The following is a 23,973-nucleotide window of genomic DNA, read 5'->3' as shown; positions in this document are numbered from 1 at the left end:
TTTGCTTCTTATGTCATTTTTATTCTTATACTGTTAATTAATTCAATTTTGACCTTTAACATGGTGGCATCTCTACATGTAATTTGGTCTAATAAATAAAGACATTAGGATTTTTAACGGAAAATAATTACTAAGTTAGTTGATTTTAACTCAATAAATTTGTAAAGTTTATAAATTTGCTCTTAAAGAGGGACACATATTGCTCATATATGCATTTTTCATTAGTTTTTAATAATTGTAATAAATTGAATTAAATTCGAACAAAGTCGTAAATAACTTATTTTTATCCAATTGACTTATTTTTTATTTATGTTATTTCTTACGTTATTTCCCTAAGTTATTTCGTATGAGGTTATTTCCCTAAGTTAGGGAATAATCTCATAGGAAATAACCTACCAAATAATTTTGTCATTAAGGTCCCTATTGGCAGAAGCTTGAGCAAATAAAAATAACTTCTTTTTAATTGTCCATAAATCTCACTAATTGGACCATCAGTTTTAAAAAATTACGTGAACAATGTTTGAAATAAAAATTAAGAAGAAGTCATACAAAATCAGTCGAGTTATTTCAACTCAATGAAAAAAATAATAATTTCATAGAAAAAGTTACACTATGATTTAAGATTTTTGTATGACTTGTCTAATTTTGTCCAATCGCACTGAATAAATACAATACTTGATACAAATTATACTATAAAATTATATGAATAGAAAAATAAAAGAAGAATTTTCATAATGTCTTCATATTCAAAATTATTGATATATCTGTCTAGTTTATCGAAAAACTAATGTCTGAATAGATCAAGATTGGGAGATAATATCCTCAAAATAAGTGTTTTTAAAATTGTTACCATTTACATGCGTACGATTAAATCATTGCCCAAATTAGGAGCTTTTCCCAAATTAAGGCAAAATAGTAATTTATTTTCCAAAGTAAGCTTAGTTTGGACAGAATTCATGAACTAAGCTAAAATGTGGCTACAAACCACGCTTTCACTGTTTTTGTGCCCCTCCCGCGAACAATTTGTAAAATCTTAAAAGTGTGGTACAATCCACGCTTTTAATTAACAAAACGTGGTTACAAATCAGACCTAAAACTTTGCTGAATTTGTTTTAATGTGCACAAGAGCATGATCTTAATCATAATAAATAATGTAAAAAGCATAACAGAAGAGCATGATGTTAATTTTGTATGTGTTGTAAGATATGTTTCTTAAAAAGCTAAAAAATCTAAAGCATTATCATTATTTTAACTCATATTTGTTCAAGTAATCAATATTGCTTGTTGGATTACAATTACTGATTACTTGAATAAAGTTTTTGCGTCACAAGTAATTGTAATTGAATGATTTAAAATTCATATAATTCTTTTACAAGTACATTGTTGCTATGAACAATGTTGTTGCTATTTTAATTGCGTCACAAGTAATAAGTATATTGTTGCTATTTTAATGTTTTTTGTCTTAATTGAAGCAAGTATATGGAGACTGTTCCAATTACTTTCTACTGGGGGGGGAAACATAATTCGGGATCCCGATGAAGGCGTCTCATATGATGCTGAGCCGAAAGGGATATATGCAGTGCAAATTGGCACCACGCTTAGCAATTTGGAGGAGATGTTTATGTCAAAGGTGGCAAGTTACGGGGAAAGTGTCCGATTAACCTTCAAATGTAGATATCCTTATCGCCAGTGGCAAACACACAACAAATACAAGATATTACCGATCAATGACGATGAGGCGTTGAACACCGTATTAAGTATCGGTGCAAGTTTTCAAGCACCAAATTGTTTGGAAGTCTAAATTGATAAAGAGGTTGTACACAATATCCTGAACATGACACAAATGGATTCTCGTCCGTTCACTACATTGCTAACGCATGGAATTGACACAACAGCGTTTCAGTCTCCTATGTATGAATCCGGTCAATGTTATCCACTGTGCTACACACAACAGTCATTTCAGGACCATGGTGTGGAATCAAGTTCACGTGGTGGATATGATTATGAATTTGACAATAACACACAAGATGTGCCCACATGCAGCCATCATACCACTCCGGTTGAAGTTGCTCGTAATATGGCTGAAACAGTGAACGAGGTGCAGTTTGCTAACAGTGACATATACGGTCCTAATGTCGCCCTAAACGATGATGACAATGAAATGTGTGATAAAGAAAATTTATTAGGCGGATCAGATGATGATGATGATGAAGAACATGACGCCCAGGCTCTCGTTGACCCTGAAAATACCCCCATTCCACCTAGAGTTGAAATCCCTTTCTATGACAACATTCACATGGGTGGTGATTTTGACATTAGTACCCGTGATGTCGTTCCCCGTAACCGGATCTGGAGCGCTGAAAATCCAGAGTTGGACAGAGGAATGGTTTTTGTTGATAAGAAGCAACTTCTATATGCTGTGAAATTGTACCATGCAACAAATAATTGAGAGTATAAGGTCGTAACCTCCAAGCGAGACCATTGGGTGTCTGCTTGCAAGCACGACTGCAGTTGGTGGTTGCGTGCATCTCTTAGTAGAAAACATGGTCTTTTTGAAATAAAGCAGTACAGGAGTCCTCACCATTGTTTATACCCACGAATGAACAGGGACCACACTAATATTAGCTCCAATTACATTACTTCTCATATTTTGGGACAAGTTGCGGTTAGTATAAAAAATAAATGTTTACATATATATACATATTTGTTTGTTTATAGTGTTCACACCCAGATAATTCAACTCATATTTGATTGTCGTATGCAGAATGAACCTGATATGCCAATTAAGAATGTCATTGAAGATATAAAAAAGACCATGAACTATAGTATATCATACAAGAAGGCGTGGCATGCAAGGGCAAAGGCAACTAAAATGGTATTCGGTGATTGGGATGAATCATATAGGCAGTTGCCTAAATTCATGCATGCATCACAGACATCTAATCCTGGCACCATCGTGACATGGAAGCACAGATATACCGGGCATACAACCATTATGCCCGTCTTCCACTTTGTTTTCTGGTCTTTCAAACCCGTCATCGATGGCTTTAGATATTGTAGGCCTGTTATAACTATAGATGGTACATTCTTATACGGTAAATACACTGGTGTGTTGCTTGTAGCAACGATTGTCACTGCCAATGGCAAAATATTACCACTTGCATTCGCTGTTGTCGACAGGGAGAGTTTGGAGTCTTGGTCGTTCTTCATTCAAAATATCAAGGAACATATTGTCATGGACCGACAGGGAGTGACTTTGATATCTGATCGAGCTGAGAGTATTTTAGCTGCTGTGAGGCGGCATTGGCTGAATCCCTCGCTCCAATTTGTTGGACATCATCGGCACTGCCTTCGACATGTTTGCAGTAACTTTAACACACATTTCAGAAATAAGGAGCTCAAACAACTTCTATGGAAAGCAGGGAGTGTTGATCAACGACAAAAGTGTAACGGTTACTTAGATCAGATACAGGCTATTAACCAAGAAACCATCAATTGGGTCCACAAGATGAATCCTGAGGACTGGGCCCTTGCATATAACGGTGGATATCGCTGGGGGGCGTTGACCAGTAATGATGCAGAGTGCTTCAACAGCGTCTTGAAAGGTGCAAGGAACTTACCTATCTCAGCTATGGTTGAATTTACATTTCGACGGCTCATCAAATATTTTGACGAGATGGGAGCCCAAGCTTAAACATATGTACGCAATGAGTTCCAATACCCTAGAGAGATGCAAAAAACTATCGAGGAGGGTATCGCAAGGGGAAATACTTTCCAGTTGATATCGTATGACAGGTTAGTTTGTAATGTGAAAAAATTGTTATTATTATGTTGTTGAGTTAATTACACCTAAAAACATGAACTTGATTAGTTTGTATCAATATTGTCTTATAGGCCCCGCCGTGTATTTGAGGTGCAAATATCTTTTCGCCGTGGACGAGGTCGCAATAGACAGATTGTGCGGATGAATCAACCCACGTGCAGTTGTGGGAAATATGAGATAAGACACTATCCATGTTCCCATATGCTCGCTGTAATGTCTGAATGCGGTGACAATCCATTCCAGTACGTTGATCCAGTATATAGGCTTCCTGTATACATGAGGGTTTGGGAAACTAAATTCAATCCAATACCGCATCAAGATTATTGGGATGATCCGCAGTGGACCTTAATGCCTAATGAACTTCGTCTGCAAGAAATAAAACAGGGTCGTACATCTATGGCTCGTATTCCGAATGAGATGGATATATCAGACAGGCGCTTGACAGCTCGTTGCAGTGAGTGCCACCAGACAGGTCATGACAGGCGAACATGTCCGGCGCGACTTGGTCGATGAAGACTATGTAATACTTACATGTTGTAATATATCATTTTGAAATTCTTTATTTGTAATTGATCATTTAATTATGTATTTTTAAATTCTTTATTTGTAAACGGGGTCGTACATTTAAAATGTGTATCAATAAATGTGTACTTGATTCAAAAATGTGTAATGCAAAATTAAAAATGTGTATAATTTATTCAAACTTGTATAATTTATTGAAAATGTATACTAGTTTTTCACTGTGTACTTGATTCGAAATGTGTATCACAAGATTCTATACTTAATCATGTAGTTCTTCTACCATTTCAAAATTTCATATTTTTGAATAAATTTAATATCGAATGCTGCAATCATTGTTTACATTTTATAATTTAAAAAATTTACAAATTTTAAAAAAATTAACCTATTATAAATTAAAATTTTAAAAATTAGAATGCTGCAGTCATTGTTCACAATTACAAAATTTTATATGTAATTTGCAAAATTTATAATTTATTCAAACTTTTAGCATTACAAAATCAATATTTAAGTTTTGTAAAATATGCCATAAATGTAATCATTAATTTCGAATTGCTTCCGTGTAAGTGGCACACAAATTTGTCTTCTGTCGAACCCATAAGATTTACTTCATTGTATTTTAAATCGTTAAGTACGAAATCAATAATTACAGTTTTTATGTTGTTATGTTATGATTAAAAAAGATTTTGATATGGATGATCTAATATTTCAGTTGTATAGGCTTCATGGCACATGCACCTGAGGAGGTTCCACTGTTCAGACAGGCACATCGGGCTGACAGTATGTGAGACCGTCCGGTATGCAATAACGTTTGTTGGACTTTACGCTTACAATTAAAATACATTGCATTTTGTTGTATATTTCGTGATAATGCTATTATTTAAACTGGTCATTCTGTTGTGCAGGATGAGGCACGCACCGTGTTGACATGCCGTCGGGCAGATTCTGGATTGTGGGAGCATCCGTTGGACCATAGAGTCTTGCAGTATCTATTACGCGCGGGATTCTATGGTGTGTATCGTATCGGGCACATTCGACTGGACCATGCACTCATCACTGCTCTCGTCAAGAGGTGGCACACAGAGACTCATACATTCCATTTCCCGATCGGGGAGGCCACCGTCACGTTGCAGGACGTATCTGTCCTATATGGTTTTCGGATTGATGGCCGAGCAGTTACTGGAGTTGACCCATCTTTCGCGACGGAGCAGTGGATAGCCCTATGTGCTGAGCTATTGGGAGTAGCACCTACACCAGCAGATTTACAGGCAGGTAGACTGAAGGTGAGGTGGCTGGCTGAGCAGTTTGCTCATCTTCCAGATCATGCTCCAGATGAGTTGGTACAGCAGCATACCCGAGCATATATTCTGTGGCTTATTGGGGGGGTACTTCTCCCTGATAAGTCACAGAACCTGCTCAAGCTGATGTACTTGCCATTGCTGAGAGACATTGAGGAGATTGGGCAGTACAGCTGGGGTAGCGCGGCTCTGGTATGGTTGTATAGGATACTATGTCGAGCAGCTCAGGTGGGTACGAGGGAGATTGGAGGACCACTTGTGTTGCTACAGGTTAGTAAGCAATTTTATTACATGTCAATTCATATTGTATGCCATATATCAGTATTGTAATTGTGTTCAAACTATTGCAGATTTGGGCATGGGAGAGATTGATTCGCATTGCCCCGTCTAGGCGGCAACTGGTTGGTCCTGGTGAGCTTCCTATAGGGGACATGCAGTTGCCCACCGGACCGCGAGGTAGCCGGTGGAGGGTTAACATGGGCCACGAGGTCGTCTCGACCCACGTAGTGGTAGTTTATAGAGACCAGCTGGACCGGATGATCGAGGGCGAGGTATGAAATTTTTTGATTGCGTGTTAGTTGTCTTCTTAATTGTATATGTTTTGTGTTCACGAGCAAAATTTAATTTATTTGTCGTCATTGTAGTTTATCTGGCAGCCTTACGCTGGGGTACTCGGTACGCTCCCCGACTACTGCCGACTGGGTCAGGAGATATGGATTGCGAGAGTGCCACTTATTTGTTTTGACGTGGTTGAGTGGCATCTCCCCCATCGTGTCCTCCGGCAGTTTGGTCGTGTGCAGTCCGTGCCGGATCGGTTCGACACTGATTGGCAGTTGCACGTCACTGATAGGCGTGGCCGAGCTGGCACTGACCAGCATCTATTTTATATGCCATATATACAGTTGTGGGATGCCCGCCGGGACAGTATTGTACAGGCTGACTACAGCGATGAGGTGATCCCCTCTTTCGACCCTTAGATGTTGTGGTATCGACAACATACACACCTACTAGTCGGGAATTCGAGCCACGTGTCTGAGTCTGGATATCAGGGAGTTGGGCCTTATCTTGAGGCATTGGTGAGTATCATAGTATGTGTCAGATAATTAGTAAATTCATACTTGATTTACTTTCAGTCAACTTTAGCCTAATAATACGTCTGAATGTTTGTTCAGGTGGCTGGAGCTGGGAGGTCGTTTCACTTGGCTGAGGACGCCTATTTGAGACGTGATGGACAGCATGCCTTGCAGGCCATTGCAGAGATCTGGGAGTTATTGTACCAGGCATTCCAGGTTGCCCATCGGGGAGATCATTTGCATTACGGCCACTACGGTGTACACACTTCAGCAGCTGCTCCAGACACATCAGCGCCGTCCACTCTTTCTAATCCCATAATTTGCTTTTTCCATGTTTTGAGTTGGGAAAGCGAGGACTCCAAATGAATTGTGTTCTTGCTAACTCAAGTGGATGAATTTGCAGGTAACAAGCATCACTAGTAAAGAAAAATCAAAGCCCATGGAAGACTTAATATTTACACAACAATTTTTTAGAAGCTGAAACAACCATTTTTGTTTTAGGCCAAAATTCATTTTATTTTCTCGTGGATTGAAGCTTAAGAACTTTACCGTCCTATGGTTCAAATATTGTCAGAAAATCCTCATGTCATTTTCGACTAAAGTCTTAGCCTTGGTTTGGCTATCATTCTGGGACTAAAAAAACACAAAATGACAAAATAGACTAAATAAGCTAATAAGACAAAATATCACATCCAACCCATAATCATCACTTTTTTTTTTTCTCACAAAAGTCAAAAAAATCAAAAAATCTAAAAAAACCAAGCTAAAAAAGTGTCAACACAAAAAAATTAACTATATTAGCCAATGCCAAATGAAGCTTTAATCATTAGTTTTTCAATCCAAACTAATGGAAAGTGAAATTAACATAACAAAAGGACAATTTTACCACATCTTCTGCAAACTTAAAATTAGATTAAGATGTTAATTAAAATAAAATAAAATAAAATAAAAATATAATTGAGGATTGATCTAAATTATAATTAATTAAAATATAAAATAAAATAATCATGGATTCATCTAAAATATAATTAAATTAAAACTAGACTAAATTGTTAGGAATTACAATAAATAATTAAGAATTTATGATTAATTGTGATTTATGTGAATTAATGTTACAAATTATAAATTATGTGTATAATAGAAGAGAGAGAGAGAGAGTAACAAAAAGGATATAAGGTTTGAGGATATAATAGTCATTTTATATCTATAATTAACTGAGTTAACAATTACACTTTATCCAAAACGACATGGGGACTTTGTGGCTTTGTTCTGACCTCATATCATAAAAGGATTTTATTATTATTATTATTATGGTGGTGTTTGGGAACTTGAGTTCCGAATTTTTTTTTGATTTTTTCTACTAAAAGACAAACTTTTTACAAAATCAAAAAAAATACATCCAAACAAAATATCACGTCCAACCCCATAATTATTACACTTTTTCTCTCACAAGCATCACATCCAACCACATAAAAACCCAACTATCTTCCCAAACACCAAAAAAATTTTATCTAATAATATCCTACAACTAAAAAAACCTACATAAAAACCCACTTTCCAAACACCCACTATAAAAAATTGCTAGTTTCTTTTAAGGTATTGTCTCACACTGATGGTCAAGTCGCACCACATGAACCAACATACTCATAAATTTGGCAAAACTTGACAACAAACCAAGAAACTTCACACTTCAAAGATGGTGTCAGTGACCAAGTTTGCCCACTAGACTCTGGTATATACAGTTAACATGAAATTTTGATCCTTGGGTAGGTCTGCTACTTTTCAAATCAATGGTATGAAGGTTAAGTCCCTGGTAACTGGTATTGATCTGAATTGGAGATTCTAATTATAATCAAGTGTTTTTCAACCTTTCTTTTTGATGTTTATTATAAGTTAAAACTACTACTTCTGCACTGAATTTTCACATCTTCCTTAACAATTAACTATTCTCACTAGCCGTTGAAAAATAAATAAATAAAGGTTTAAATTCCATGGGATAAGCCACTTAGCATGGTTAAAGTTCTTATGTAGGTATGGATCGTGGGGAGTCTGTTATACTTATGGGACATGGTTTGGGATAAAGGGGTTGGTGTCTGGTGGAAGGACCTTCCAAAACAGTTATAGTATCAGAAAAGCATGTGATTTCTTATTATCCAAACAAGTTGATTCTGGTGGATGGGGAGAAAGCTGCCTTTCATGCCAAAACAAAGGTAATCTTACCTCATATATAGCGCTATTGTTTAGGGTTTAGGGTTTAGCCTAACCATTCACTTACAAGTCTTTAATATTGTGAAAAGTTTAAACTTCTCATAATGCAAAATTTAGTTTAGTTTTTGACAAAGATTTTCAAATTCTAGTAGATTTCAATTACAAACATGAATTGCTTCCCCTCACCTTTATTTGTTGTGCGTATGAGAACAGGTTTACACAAATATAGAAGGAAACAAATCACATGTAGTAAACACTGGATGGGCTATGTTGGCTCTCATTGTAGCTGGGCAGGTGTGTCCATAGAGTTCACAAGATTAATTTGTTGAGCACATTCTACGAAAACTGTAATTCACGAATTGTTAAGCACTCGTTTGTTATGTTAATTTCCAATTTCCAATTTACAATGAGCAGGCCGAGAGAGATCCAACCCCATTGCATCGTGCTGCAAAAGTATTAATTAATTCCCAAATGGAAAATGGAGATTTTCCACAACAGGTAATAATTATACTAGGTGTTTGAGGTTAATTTTCAATTTAAGGACATGATGGATTAATTTATATATTGGAATTTTTTTTTTTTTTTTTTTTTTTTTTTTTGGTGTGACAGGAAATTATGGGAGTGTTCAACAAGAATTGTATGATAAGTTATTCTGCCTACAGAAATATCTTCCCTATATGGGCCCTTGGAGAGTATCTCAATCGTCTAATATTGCTTTAAAATGAAACTTATAAATGTAAAAATTATAGTCTTTGCTGAAGTATATGTAAACAGTTGTAATAAATGTGCTGCACATATTCATATCCTTAACCTAACCATGACATGTTAATAGAAAACTCCTTTCCTTACTTGATTCATTCTCAAAATTACTTTCCAAAGTCAAATTTCTTTAAGTCAACAAAATCAAGTTTTGCTCATAAAACATGCCAGTTTTCCCTTTATTAAACTTATTGTGGGTGTGCCCGTGGGCCTAACAGTCCACCTTTGACTTGTTCACAATGTGCAATGTGAATCAGGTAAGGGTCTAGATTTGATAATAACCTACAAAATCCACTTATCTAACGAAATGCCAAATAAAGAGCATATCACTATAATTGGAATTGCCACCTAATCTTTTAGGGAAAACTAGGAAACCCTAACTCCGAACAATATAGGTCATTGACTGTGCGTAACTAGAAAACTTGATATGAAAGTTTAGATATGAGAGGGGAAAGTCATTAATTGAGCAACCCCAACTCACCCAATCAAAAGATCGGCCTCTACTAATTTTTGAAGTGAGATTCATTACCAAATACGTCCATGTTCTGATTATGAAAGCTACTTTTCTATGTGAAGTAATCAATAGGACAAATGACTCACTTTGGAATGCTTTATTCCCCCTTTCTTTGGAAAAATAAAATGTTCTGATAAGAATTTCCAAAAAAAAAATAAAGGAAGAAACTTCATTTAGAAGGGATAAAAGTGTTTCCAACTTAGGCAAAACGTCCTCTAATCAAGAAATAATCATAGAGATCTATCATGTAAACACATAACCTCATAAAAGCATGCTTTGTACGTAAAAAGTTCCAAAAAAACAAAAAAAACATGCGAGATGCAAAAGGGAGCGAAAACTCACATAGTACTCCTCCGCACCAAACCAAAGAGAAAGAAAAAGAATTAGAAATACAAAAATGCATAAGAACACTAATGCAAATAAACTCATAATAATGTAACTTATAGAGCTGGTTGCCACTAGAATATCATATGACGCATCTCAAGTCATGGAAATTTCCAAACACAACAATATAGCAACATCATCCAAAAATCACAATAAATCGAACCTAGAAGCATAGACTAAGTCATCAACATGTTAGAAAATGCAACAAAGAAAATAGAAAAAGAAGGTAGAGAAGAGATTATAGACATCCCATTTTTTACCAGCCTTAATGCCCGGGCACTCCGAGGTGATCCCATAATGATGAAACGAAGATGGTCCCCAACTAGCTTCAAGCAAAGCCTTTCAAGAAGAGATAGTTCCCAACCCTGAAACCCTTTTCAGCCAAAATGTTTTCAAGCCTTTAAAAACATTTTTAAAGTGAATTTTCAAGGATTGATATGTCATTTCGATCATTTGACTTTGTTCGTCTCTGCATTTTTGCAAACCAAAATACCCATTTATTTCAAAATGAGCGAATAAGAAGTCGAATCAAATGAATGGATGGAAAACACTCAAGAAACAGGTTGCCCGCAGGTTTGCGGCTCACCCGCAAGTTTTTGAAAACCCACAGATGAGCCAACTTGCAGATCACACTTGTGGGTGACAATCATACCTGTGGATAAAAGTGCAAGTGACGAAGGTCTCATGGATTGGATCGTAGGATCGGATCAAGGATCATAAAATTCTACTTTTTATTAAAAATAAGGTAAAAATACAAATCATAATGATATATATTAAAAATAAAGTGAAAAATCATATATCCAGCGATCCTACCTACGATCCCATATGATCCTACTTACAATCCTACTATAATATCGATCCTACAACAATTTGGATCGTCTTGACAATTTAGGATTGTAGGATCGTATGATCCGGATTTTGATTTTGATAACCATGCATTATGCATGAAACTGTGAATGTACAAACTTTTTAAACTTCTTAACATGGGCCCAAAGGGCACAGTAAACAAAATCCAAAATTAACAACTGAAATTTATGTAGTTCATTTAAAATTTATTTTTTTCCAACATTTTTGGCATAACTTCTTGTTGACCATGGCTTGTCCCCTGAACAAGAATCATGGATCTATACATGTGTGTGTCTGTGTGTGTGTGTGAAGATCAAGAAGACACTTCTCAGGGGGATTGGGCACACTGAAGTAGACTTTCGTGCAATACAAATCCTTCTCAAGAAGTACTATACAAACAAATATCAAAAGGGTTTTATCTTCTTCCATATAACATTCTCTATAGACTTAGTTGAAAGGCTAATAATTTCTACGCAGCAAGTTACATAAAGTCATTAACAACATTAATCAAAACTGTAGAAGTTACACCAAAAAATTGGGACTCACCTTATGTACACTACAAAATTTAACTTGTGATGGAATAGACCTCCTGCTATAAAAACAAAATTCACGCCTTCGAATTGTTTTCCTTTCCTTTAACCATGCCAGAAGACTTGAATTTAAACTTGTGCTTCCTGTATGTTTCTGATTTGACACTCTCTTTCAATTTCTCCAGAGTTGACACATTGGCAAGAACAAGCAAGTGTTGGCAAAACAGCTAAATGCTAATCCACACAAAACTAAAGCCACATTCAACATAGCCCACATGTATGCCCAACCAAATATAGCAACAGAAAATAAAAACAATATACAACAGGAACAAAACTAACAGTTTAATATCAAATTAGATTTGATGCAAACCTTTTTACTTAGTCAAACCTTTTTTTCCTCCCTCTATTAACTTAATAATGGTATTATGTATTCAAAAAGCTGAAAATAAAAATATTCAGAGATAGATAGAGGGAGAGACTCTATGAAAGGGGCAGATCAATCTGGAATGTCGAACTCTTTCAGTTGTGCATAATGCAAAGAATTAAAAGACAACTGAGCTAAATGATCCAAAGGCGGTTAACAACTGTGACATCCCACATGTAGGTGATTCCAGTTATGTTTAAGAATCAGGCTCTCACCCTTGGCGTCATGCTCATCACTAGAGCAGAGTTGAGATTTGTCCTTCACTCTTCAAGCAGCTCGATTCAGCACACACTAATGGGCAGGCTGACTGAGCAACTGCAATGCATTCGTTTGCTTTTGGGTTAAAGTTGTCTTAAACTGACCAGTTAAATCCAAGTCCAGTGCTTTGAGTATTTCTATTGGTTTCTCTAATAATTATTTATTCTTCTACTCCTTGTATATAATTTTTCTCATCTTATTGTGAATAAATAGTGAAGGATATAACTTACATTTAGCAACCACAGCTGTTTAGATCAAATTCTTGTTTTCTCTACTGGTCTCAAATGTCAAGAACAAGATAAAAGACTTCCTAGTTCAAAAAAAAAAGATAAAAGACTTCCAAATTACTATAAGCAAACAATATCCAAATCACACATGCCTGTGCAGACACTTGTAGGTGTAGCATGTGTACAACATCTAAAGGGGTTCTAAAAATTTGAGGGTCCATTTGTATAGTTATGGATTTCAAATCAAGGGATTTGAGGCTAAATGGATAGAAAAATAATGGAAAAAGACAAGTTGAGATAGAAGATATATACATTTTAGTAGGATCCTTACAATTAGAAAGAGAATCCTTAGCATGATTTACAATTATTTCAAAACCATCATGATAAAGCTATTTAGCTCTATCTAGAAATTCATACACAAACTATCATATCTAAATTTGAGTTATTGTTTTGAACGATTAAGGTCAAATACCTTGATTTGAAATCCAAATCTATAAAAACGGACCCTAAAAGTAAGTCTTAGTTAACTTTAAACTACCAATTCCAATCTTTAAAAACAGTTACAGAACCTTTTAGCAGCTTTTAGTGTGGTGACTGTTTAGATCAAACAGTTACATTCTCCCGTTTCTTAGTAAGGAAAACGTAGGAACATTATATCCATTGGGTGATTGGTGTTTAAACATATCTAATTGGCACCAACTGCAGCCATAAATAAATCCTGTTCTCATGGCCTGCACTAAAAATAAGACAAAAAATTACCAGATGTGTATGTTGAGCGAAATGATTCTATGGAATCGGAAGGAACAGAATGAACAGGACAATAGTTGTTGTCAGCTTTCTGTAACAGCTTCTTGAATCGCTTAACCTGAAAGAAAAGAAAGAATTGGTGATTTCTGGCAACTTTAACCAAAGGATGAGCACAAAAAGAGTTATGTTGAGACCTATCTCAAAGCAATACCATTCCTCCTCTCATTCACATTTCTTTTTGTTGGCAAAAAACCATATTTCTAAATAGCAGCACCACACTGGGTGCCCAGTAACTCTTTTAGGAGGTCACATGCACAAAAATGTGACACAATAATTGATCTAGAGATCAGTGCCAATAAACTACTATGAAGCAATAAAAATCAAATTTAAATTGAGTTAGAAATAACTTTTCATATTTAAATTACCCCCTCCGCATCTCTAACCTTAACAACAGTGACACAGCCAGATATTTTTTCAACTGGGAAATTATGGAAGTAATATCAGCTTTTAATTATACATAATTAACAACAAAATACTTTCTTGTTATATACTTGTTAGACTTATTTATTTTGATGATTTATTTAATTATGTTTTAATTTATTTGGAAGGGAAAAATAGAATTAAAATTTATTTTGATGATTTATTTGAAAGCGAAAAATATAATCAACATTTATTTTGATGATTTTATGTTTTAATAGAATCAAAATTTATTTTGTCCCATTATTTCTCACCTAAACCTTTATCTTAAATGTTATTAGAATGTATTTAATATTTGATTAAATCAGGAGTTCAAACAGCCCAAAAACAGAGGTTCAAACAGCCCAACACAGCAGCAGTTCAAAAGGTTGAAGTGGAAGATATTCAAATTTGTAATAATGGAGTACAACAGCTATAAACGGCTATAATTTTCATTATATATACCAAAACCTCTAATGTAAACAAGTTACAAAAACTTGAAAATATTCTTTGATCTATAATCACTCACATCTATTCTCAGAAATTATACACTGAGCCTTATAACTTTAAGCCCATCTTTCCTATGTGAGGTTTACAGAAAAATCAGAGCTTCATTTTTATATCTATTTTTGAGAGATAATTCTTATAACTTTCTGTGAAAGCAAAAACACATTCTTTTCAACCTTATAAGAGTGTAGTACACTCAGTGTTCTTGACCTAGAAAGTCAGTATAAAATCTGTGGAGGATTGCTCCATCTATGAAAAGGTTGCTAGCACCCTGTGAAGCTTGAGGAGTGGACGTAGGCCGAGTTGAAACCGAACTACTATAAATTTATTTGCCTCTCTCCCTTATCTCTTTATTTTATTTTAAATTGCCATAGCTATATTTCAAATTTTATTGTGCTAAAATCATTAACTAACATAGTTGTTAAGACACTTGTTTTAATTATTTCTATTTCATTAATTATATTTATCTATTGTGCTAGTCGTAATTTTTATTAGGGTATTATTAATTTTAATTATAAAAACCTAATTCACCCCCCTCTTCGGTTGTCTTTTGGGTAACAATTGGCATCAGAGCCTAGGCTCTTGTTTTAGATTTAACCATCTAGGAGTTTCGATCCATGGCAACCTTAGCTGAAGGACAAGTCACAAATAGGCTACCATTGTTTGACGGAAACAACTATAGTCATTGGAAGGATAAGATGACCCCATACCTACAAGCCACTGATTATGCCATGTGGATTACTGTCACCAAATGTCCAAAAATTCCTACCAAATTAGTAGACAATATTAGTGTACCTAAAACTGAAGATGAATGTGATGAGAGAGACCATAAATTATTGCAAGCCAATGCGAAAGCCAAACTCACCCTTGTTTGTGGATTAAACTCTAAGGAGTATAGTAGAATTTCAAGTTGTGATTCGGCAAAAGAAATTTTGGACAAACTTGAGGTAACGTATGAAGGTACAAACCAAGAGAAGGAATCTCATATTGATATGCTTGTTCATAGTTATGAATTGTTTAAAATGAACTCTGATGAATTTATTCCAAGTATGCTTACTAGATTTACTGAAATTATACTCTTTGAAATCTCTTAGCAAAACTTATACTAACAGTGAGTTGGTAAGAAAAATTCTTAGGTGTTTACCAAAGAATTGGAAAGCAAAGATCACAGCCATTATAGAAGCCAAAAATCTCTCTACACTTGGATTGAATGAGCTTATGAGTTTCCTTATAACTCATGAGATCACCATGAAAGGACATGAGGATGTTAAAAACAAAAAGAAAAGTGGAATTGCATTCAAAGCCTCATCAAATGAAGAAGAACATGAAAACTCCAGTGAGGATGAAAGCTATGCCATGTTTAGTAGAAATCTCAAAAAGCACTTCAAGAAAAACAATTATGGAGGAAGAAAACCTTTCAAGAAAGAGTACAACAAAGATAACAAGAAAGAACTTATAATTTGCTATGAGTGAAAAAATCCTGGACATATGAAGATGGATTGTCCAAAATTGAAGAATCATGGAAAAGACTACAAAAGAAACAAAAAGGCCAGGGTAGCAGCTTGGGGAGAAAGTGAAGATAAAAGCTCAAGTGATGAAATTGAAAATGAAGTAGCCAACTTATGTCTCATGGGTCTTAAAGATGAAGACTCTACTCAAGATAAGGTAACTACTCTTTATGAAGAACTTAAAAATTCATTCCATGAACCACAAGATGAATTTAGAAAAGTTTGTGCCAAAAATAATGTGTTGAAGAAATCTGTTGCATCTTTATCTATAATGTAGAAGAATTAAAGAAAGAAAAATTGTTTCGAAAAATGATTTTGACACCATCTCTAATGAGAAAACTGCTTTACAAAACAATGTTGAAGATTTAACAAAAACACTTGAAAATTTTGTAAAAAGTAGAGATAATCTTAACATGCTTCTTGGAAATCAAAGATGTGTTTTCAATAAGGCGGGCATTAGATATGACCCTATTAAAAAACAAAAGAATCACAATATAATTTTTGAAAATGCACCTCTCATGACTCACCCTCATAGTACTTGTCATTATTGTAAAAAGAAAGGTCATTATATATCTTCTTGTCCATTCAAAAATAATATAAACATGGGAATTAAAAAGATTTGGATTGTTAAGGGATCTAACAAAACTAACCAAGAAGGACCCAAGAAACTATGGGTACCAAAAACCAACACTTGATTGTCATCTTGTAGGTTTGTTTTGAGTCCAAAACTAAAGAAGAGAAGTGGTCCTTGATAGTGGATGTTCCAGACACATGACCGGAGATAAATCATTCCTTATTAAACTATCATCGAAAGATGAAGGATTTGTTATTTTTGGAGACAATAAGAAAGGAAAAATCATCGGTATTGGTAGCATCAGTATTTCTCCTAACCCTTCTATTGAAAATGTTTTACTTGTTAATAGACTTAAGCATAACCTATTTATTATTAGTCAATTATGTGATAAAGGTAATCGAGTTATTTTTAATAAATCACATTGCACAATTGAAAGCACAAATGATCATAAAGCTTTATTCATTAGTAATCGCCATGATAATGTTTGTGTTTTTCATCTTAATGATCTATATGCTAGTGATGTTAAATGTTTATATGTTAATAATGAAAATAGTTGGTTATGGCATAGAAGACTTGGTCATGCTCATATGGATTTAATTGCTAAACTTTTGAGAAAGGATTTGGTCATTGGACTTCAAAAAATTAAATTTGAAAAAGATCATCTTTGTAGTGCTTGTCAACAAGAAAAACAAACCAAAACATCATTTAAATCAAAATCTCATATTTCCACAACTAGACCTGTACAACTATTACATATGGATTTATGTGGTCCTTCAAGGACATCTAATCTAGGTGGTAAACGTTATTGTCTTGTTATTGTTGATGATTATTCAAGATTTACATGTGTTATATTTTTAGCACACAAAGATGAAACCTTTTCTTCTTTCACAAAACTCTATCGTAGAATTCAAAATGAAAAAGGTTTTCTTATTACTAATATTCAAACTGACCATGGTAGAGAACCTGAAAATGAGAAATTTGAATTGTTTTGTGATGAGCATGGTATTGGATATAATTTTTCAGCATCTAGAACCTCTCAACAAAATGGTGTAGTAGAAAGGAAGAATAGAACTTTAGAAGAGATGAGCAGAACAATGTTTTGCGAAAATAATCTTCCTAAATATTTTTGGGCCGAAGCCGTTCACACCACATGCTATATTTTAAATCGTGCATTAATTAGACCTATTCTCAAAAAGACTCCTTATGAACTTTGGCATGATAGAAAGCCCAACATTAGTCACTTGCATGTTTTTTGTTGTAAATGTTTTGTGCATAATAATGGTAAGGATAACTTAGCTAAATTTGATTCAAAATCTGATGAAGCAATTTTTTTTTGGCTATTCCTTAACTAGCAAAACTTATCATGTTTTTAATAAAAGAACTCTTGTTGTGGAAGAATCTATACATTTGGCATTTGATGAAACTAACATCTCTGCTCAAAAGCAAATTGTTAGTGATAATATAGATTTGGAACCAAATGTGAAAAATTCAAGTATCTACAAAGAAGAGAACCAACCATGTAGGTTGAACAAAGAGATTGAACAACCTATTCTCCCACCTCAAGAAGAAGGAGGAAACAATGATGATTTCCCAAAAGAATGGAAGTTTGTTCATAATCACCCTAAGGATTTAATCCTAGGTGACCCTACAAAAGGTATTGAAACTCACTCTTCACTTAGAAACATTTGTAGTAACTTGGCTTTTCTCTCACATATTGAGCCTAAAAACTTTCAATAAGCCGAATTCGATGAATATTGGATGATAACTATGCATGAAGAGCTTAACCAATTTAAGAGAAACAAAATGTGGGAATTTGTGCCAAAACCTAAAGATCATACCATTATCGGTACCAAATGGATCTGTAAGAAATAATGTATAGAGAAAGAGAGAGAATAAATTGTATGTATTATTATTGATTGATATATTGATTTGTTACAATGATTCCTATATATAGAAGAGTAGGTGGTAGTAGGTGGTAGGTCGAGTAGGTGAAGTGGAGGTGGTAGTGGTGTAGTGGGTTAGGTTTAGTGGAGTAGGTGAGGTGGTAGTGGTATAGTGGGTTAGGTTTAGTGGAGTAGGTGAAGTGGAGGTGATAGTGGTGTAGTGGGTTAGGTTTAGTGGAGTAGGTGAGGTGGCAGTGGTGTAGTGGGTGGATTTTAACAGCCCCCCGCAAACTCAAGGGGGATAGGAGCTAACCAACTTGAGTTTGGAGAGAGTAACAAAACAAGAAAATACATAAAAATAAAAAAGGATAGGAGACACTGTATGGTCGTGTCAGACCATTGGTGAAGACACTGGATGGTGGTGTCATAACGTTGTAGAGGACACTGTATGGGGGTGTCATAACGGTGTAGAGGACACTGGATGGCGGTGTCAGACCGATGTAGAAGACAGTTTATGGGGTCATGTCGGACCGTTGTAGCAGACAATGTTGTGACAGTTTACAGAGTCTTGCTGGACCTTTGTAGAAACTAACCGGAATCAATGTCGGGACAGTTTACAGAGTCTTGTCGGACCCTTGGAAAAGCTAACCGGAATCAAATGTCGGGACAGTTTACAGAGTCTTGTCGGACCCCTAAAAAGTCGCACCCTCAAAAGGTGTGCCCAATCTTTCAAAAGGCGTGCCATCAAAAGGCGTGCCCAATCCATAAAAAGGCGTGCCATCAAAAGGCGTGCCCAATCCATAAAAAGACGTGCCATCAAAAGGCGTGCCAAGTTGTCGGCGAGCGCCGAGCGGCTCATGATGCGCGTGTCTGCCTCTTCGTCAAGGTCTTTATAAATCGAAGCGGAGGCTGAGGCTGAGGCTGAGGCAGAAAACCCGCTAAAAAACTCTGAAAAAAAACTCTTCGTGTTGCTGAGAGAGATAGTTCCTTTTGCTGAGAGAGTGTCTCTAAGAGCTGCAAATCTTGAAACACTCTGTAATACTCGGCTGCCCAGAAAATGGCCTCTTCGTCCCGTAGTCTGCTCACTCTCTTTCCAGACCTCAACGAGTCAACAAGAGAGATAACTGGTGCGGTGGCCCGTGAACCTCAACCAAACACCTCTGATTTTGCTCCGTTGAACTTTCCGATGCGGTCGGTGGAGCAAAAAATGGCGGTGCAAACTGATATTGAGGCCAATCAGTATACTCTGAAGTCATGTGTGGAGACCATGACGGCGGTCACAAACTTGTCGCACCGGCTGCAAAGTAGAACAAATGAGGTGCAGCAGCTAAACGCCCAACTGGCTCTGCTCCAACGCATGTATAAGGATGCGCGAGCAGAGATAAGTGTGCTAAAGGCAGAAAACAAGGAGCTGAAGCGGAAGGCCACCGTGATGTTCCGATTTGGAGGTCCACCATATGCTGCAGTGGAGGAGCAGGGAGGAGGCAACTTGCTTGGTGGTCGAGGAAGCACGGAGGCAACACCGTCAAGGACCGCCCAGGACGGAGGCAAGAAGAAAAGACCGGCGGAATAGGCGAGAAGAAAAATCCCACTGTTCCGGTTTGTGTTGGTTGTGTTTTGTTTTGTTTTGTGTTTTTTTTTATTTTTTATTTTTTATTTTTATTTTTTTTATTTTTTTTTATGGTGTAAAATGCTGATCGGGGTTGATCCCCGGCATGAAGAAATGACAAGTTTGTAAAATGTTGTTTTTTTTTTGTTTTTTTTTTTGTTTTTTTTTTTTTTGTTTTGGGAGTGTTTTGTTGAAAAAATAAAAATAAAATGAAAGAAAACAAGGGAGAAAGAAAATAGATAAAAAATATTTATAGATGGATTATATGAAAAACATCAGTGCGATTGTTTCAAAATAAAGTGGGGTATTTAAAAAAGAGGAAAAGTGACTTGGAAAAAATAAATAAAAATAAGTGATTTTTGAAATCAAATGGAGGAGAGAGAGGGACAAACCCATGTGATAAAGTGGAGAGAGAGTCGGTGAGTGGGGTGCAAAAGGTGAAGGAGAAATGATGGATTGAAAATGGTTTGGGTCAAAAGTGGACACTGTTAGTGGGGAACATGAGTGCATTGATTATTTGATATAATAATAATAATAATAAAAATAAAAAGTTAGAACAGTTGGAGAGAATGAGTGGAGTATGGTAAGGGTTTCATCCAAAGCCAAAATTCCTGCAGCGAATCACTTCGCAAATCCTAGCATAAGCTTTTTCTCTTTCCAGGCTTATTCATGAATTTCCTGGTGATTTCAAGAGCCTCTGGTGGCATTGTGGCAGAGAACACCCCAACCTGGATTTTGGGTGGCAGCAACTGAGAACACCCCAACCTGGATTTTGGGTGGCAGCAACTGGAAAATATCATAGATCTGATTTTTAAAAACCTCGTGACAGCATTTCATCAGCTTCATCCAAGACAAACATTTTGATGTAAACAGGGCGAAGTGATTGTCTCCGCAACATGTCAAACACACGACCAGGAGTACCAACAACAACATGAACCCCACTGGAGAGAATGCGCTGATCTTCGCGCACACTAGTCCCTCCAACACAAGCATGAACCTTCACACTTTGCTGGGCAAGTTCAAGAGTGGGTGGAAGAACCAAAGCTTGGCACTCAACCAAGCTATAATCTAGCTGCTGCAGAATTCCAGAGCAGAATGTTGCAGTGTTTCCAGTTCCAGACTGTCTCGTCATATGAGGTGAAGAATTCTTCTCCATCAGCCTCACACATGACTACAGTTGCACAAATCTTTGTTGATTTTATCAGCGGAATAGGTTGAGGTCCGGCGGGCGGCTAAGGTGAGGTTGCCGCCCGCCGGGGAAGCGAAAATACTAGGTTTTAAACTAGCTCTGATACCATGTAAGAAATAATGTATAGAGAAAGAGAGAGAATAAATTGTATGTATTATTATTGATTGATATATTGATTTGTTACAATGATTCCTATATATAGAAGAGTAGGTGGTAGTAGGTGGTAGGTCGAGTAGGTGAAGTGGAGGTGGTAGTGGTGTAGTGGGTTAGGTTTAGTGGAGTAGGTGAGGTGGTAGTGGTATAGTGGGTTAGGTTTAGTGGAGTAGGTGAAGTGGAGGTGATAGTGGTGTAGTGGGTTAGGTTTAGTGGAGTAGGTGAGGTGGTAGTGGTGTAGTGGGTGGATTTTAACAGGATCTTTCGAAACAAGCTTGATAAATCCGGCACAATTATAAGAAGCAAGGCTAGACTAGTTGCACAAGGGTACAATCAAGAAGAAGATATTGATTTCAATGAAACCTTTGCTCCGGTTGCTAGATTAGAAGCGATTCGCATGTTACTTGCATTTGCATGTTTTAGAGATTTCAAACTTTATCAAATGGATGTAAAACGTGTCTTTCTTAATGGTTTTATAAATGAGGAAGTTTATATCAAACAACCCCTAGGTTTTGAAGATCATGCTTTTCCAAATCATGTTTTTAAACTATCAAAAGCTTTATATGGTTTGAAACAAGTACCTCGTGCATGATATGAACGATTAAGTAAATTTTTGATTAAAAATAATTTTTCTAAAGGAACAATTGACACAACACTTTTTGTTAAAACTAAAAATGATGATTTACTTATTGTGCAAATATATGTGGATGGCGTTATATTTGGTACTATTAATGAAACCTTGTGTAAGGAATTTGCTAAGTGTATGCAAGGTGAGTTTGAGATGAGTATGATGGGGGAGCTAAATTATTTCCTTGGGGTTCAAATCAAACAATGTAAGGAATGAATTTTTATCAACCAAGCTAAGTACACAAAAGAACTACTCAAAAAGTTTGGTATGTATGACTCAAAAATAGATGGAACACCTATGAGCACATCCATTAAGCTAGACAATGACGAAAAAAGTAAGTCCATTGATCAAACAAAATATCGTGCTATGATCGACTCACTTCTTTATTTAACTGCGAGTAGACCCAATATTATGTTTAGTGTTTGTATGTGTGCTAGATATCAATCAAATCCTAAGAAATTACATTTCAGTGCTGTTAAAATAATTTTTAGATATCTTGTTGGCATTCAAAATTTGGAACTGTTTTATCCTAGAGATGTTGCATTTGATTTAATTAGTTACTTGGATGCCGACTTTGCCAAATGCAAACTTGATAGAAAAGCACCAGTGGCACTTGTCACTTTCTTGGTAACTCATTAGTATCTTGGTTTAGCAAAAAGCAAAATTATGTTGCTTTATCAACGGCTAAAGCTGAATATATAGCTTCTGAAAGTTATTGTGCCCAAATAATTTGGATGAAACAACAATTGGAGGACATTGATTTGCATTATGATCATATCCCTATTAAATGTAATAATACTAATGCCATCAATTTAAGCAAAAATCCGGTTCAACACTCACAAACAAAACATATTGAAATTCGACATCATTTTTTAAGAGATCATATTCAAAAAGAGGATATTGTACTTGAATTTGTAAACCCCGACAAGCAATTGGCAGATATTTTCACAAAATCCCTAAGCGAGGATCGCTTCAATATTATTCGTGGCGAGCTTCGAATGTCGATTTCTACTTAAAAAGTTTTGTTATGCCTGTGAAACTTGAATTTTTGTTAAAATGATATATGTGTATTGCTACATTGATATGAAAACATTTATATCAGTTGAATGTTCTCAAGTCCTTCATACATTTATTTTCCTTAACAGTTTACTATTCTCAACTGTGTAATTTTTTTTGGTTCTGCATCATGAGGTAAAGTTAACTTTGCATACATTGATGGTATTTTTTTTTGCACTACCATTCCAGCAACACCAACATCCCATTAAGTTTAATTTCTGCTGGTATTATTTTTTTTTATTTTTTTTATTTTGCTATTAGGATTAATTTCTTTTATTTTTATTTTTTTCTCATTCTGCTTTTTAATTTCATTTTTCAGTGCTTAAATAGAAAAACAAAAACAAAAACAAATCAAAATACAAATATTTACATAAAAAAAAAAAAGACGCCCTTCATTTTTTTTACAGCCACATGCCGATCAAAGTAAACATACAACAAAAAAAAAAAAAACCCTTCATTTTTTTCCGGCCATACGCCGATCTTACTTACTCGCCTTTTCCATCGTTTTCTTCTTCTTTTTCTCACCTTGGGCGACCCTTGACGCCCCTGCCCCCGTGCTTTCGTCGAGAACGACGACTCCCCACTGATTATCAAAGGACACGAACGACGTTACTCCAAATCGGGCCATGAAGGTGGTCTTCCGTTTAAGCTCTTTATTTTCGGCCTTCAGCGCGCCTATTTCTACTCACGCATCCTTGTACATGCGCTGGAGCAGAGAGAGTTGGGCGTTGACCTGGTGGAGCTCACTCGTCCTGTTCTACAATCGGTGAGCCAATTTTGTGACTGTCGTCACCGTCTCC

At 35.8% G+C, this 23,973-nt stretch overlaps 2 protein-coding genes and 1 long non-coding RNA gene across 18 annotated transcripts in view; 2 read left to right on the top strand and 1 right to left on the bottom strand.

Moving 5' to 3' along the window:
• The window catches only part of LOC114301643 (protein NUCLEOLAR COMPLEX ASSOCIATED 4), a 131,526-nt gene that overhangs the window by 24,854 nt on the left and 82,699 nt on the right, over positions 1-23,973 (top strand). The gene's annotated exons all lie outside the window — the stretch shown is intronic.
• The window catches only part of LOC114299806 (DEAD-box ATP-dependent RNA helicase 1), a 158,395-nt gene that overhangs the window by 93,447 nt on the left and 40,975 nt on the right, over positions 1-23,973 (bottom strand). For 4 of the 15 annotated variants that reach the window (XM_082894006.1, XM_082893997.1, XM_082893994.1 and 1 more), the window contains 2 exons: positions 13,623-13,728; positions 12,054-12,693 (listed from right to left, as the gene is read on the bottom strand). In XM_082894006.1, the coding sequence (XP_082750132.1) occupies positions 12,614-12,693; positions 13,623-13,728 (186 nt within the window). In that variant the 3' untranslated portion in view covers positions 12,054-12,613. Of the gene's footprint in view, positions 1-12,053; positions 13,729-23,973 lie in introns of those variants that run through there. The other 11 variants (XM_082894008.1, XM_082894004.1, XM_082893996.1 and 8 more) reach the window with 5 other exon arrangements.
• LOC145801977 (uncharacterized) lies at positions 6,789-9,806 on the top strand. The gene is made up of 4 exons (XR_014343952.1): positions 6,789-8,923; positions 9,135-9,215; positions 9,336-9,419; positions 9,531-9,806. It is a non-coding gene; the product is annotated as an uncharacterized LOC145801977 (long non-coding RNA).

Source organism: Camellia sinensis, chromosome 11 (assembly GCF_055761805.1).
Source record: "Camellia sinensis isolate YWXY chromosome 11, ASM5576180v1, whole genome shotgun sequence".
In the NCBI taxonomy this organism is placed as follows: Eukaryota; Viridiplantae; Streptophyta; class Magnoliopsida; order Ericales; family Theaceae; genus Camellia; species Camellia sinensis.
The sequence above is the reverse complement of the archived record's forward strand: the minus strand, read 5'-3'. Positions and strand labels throughout refer to the sequence as shown.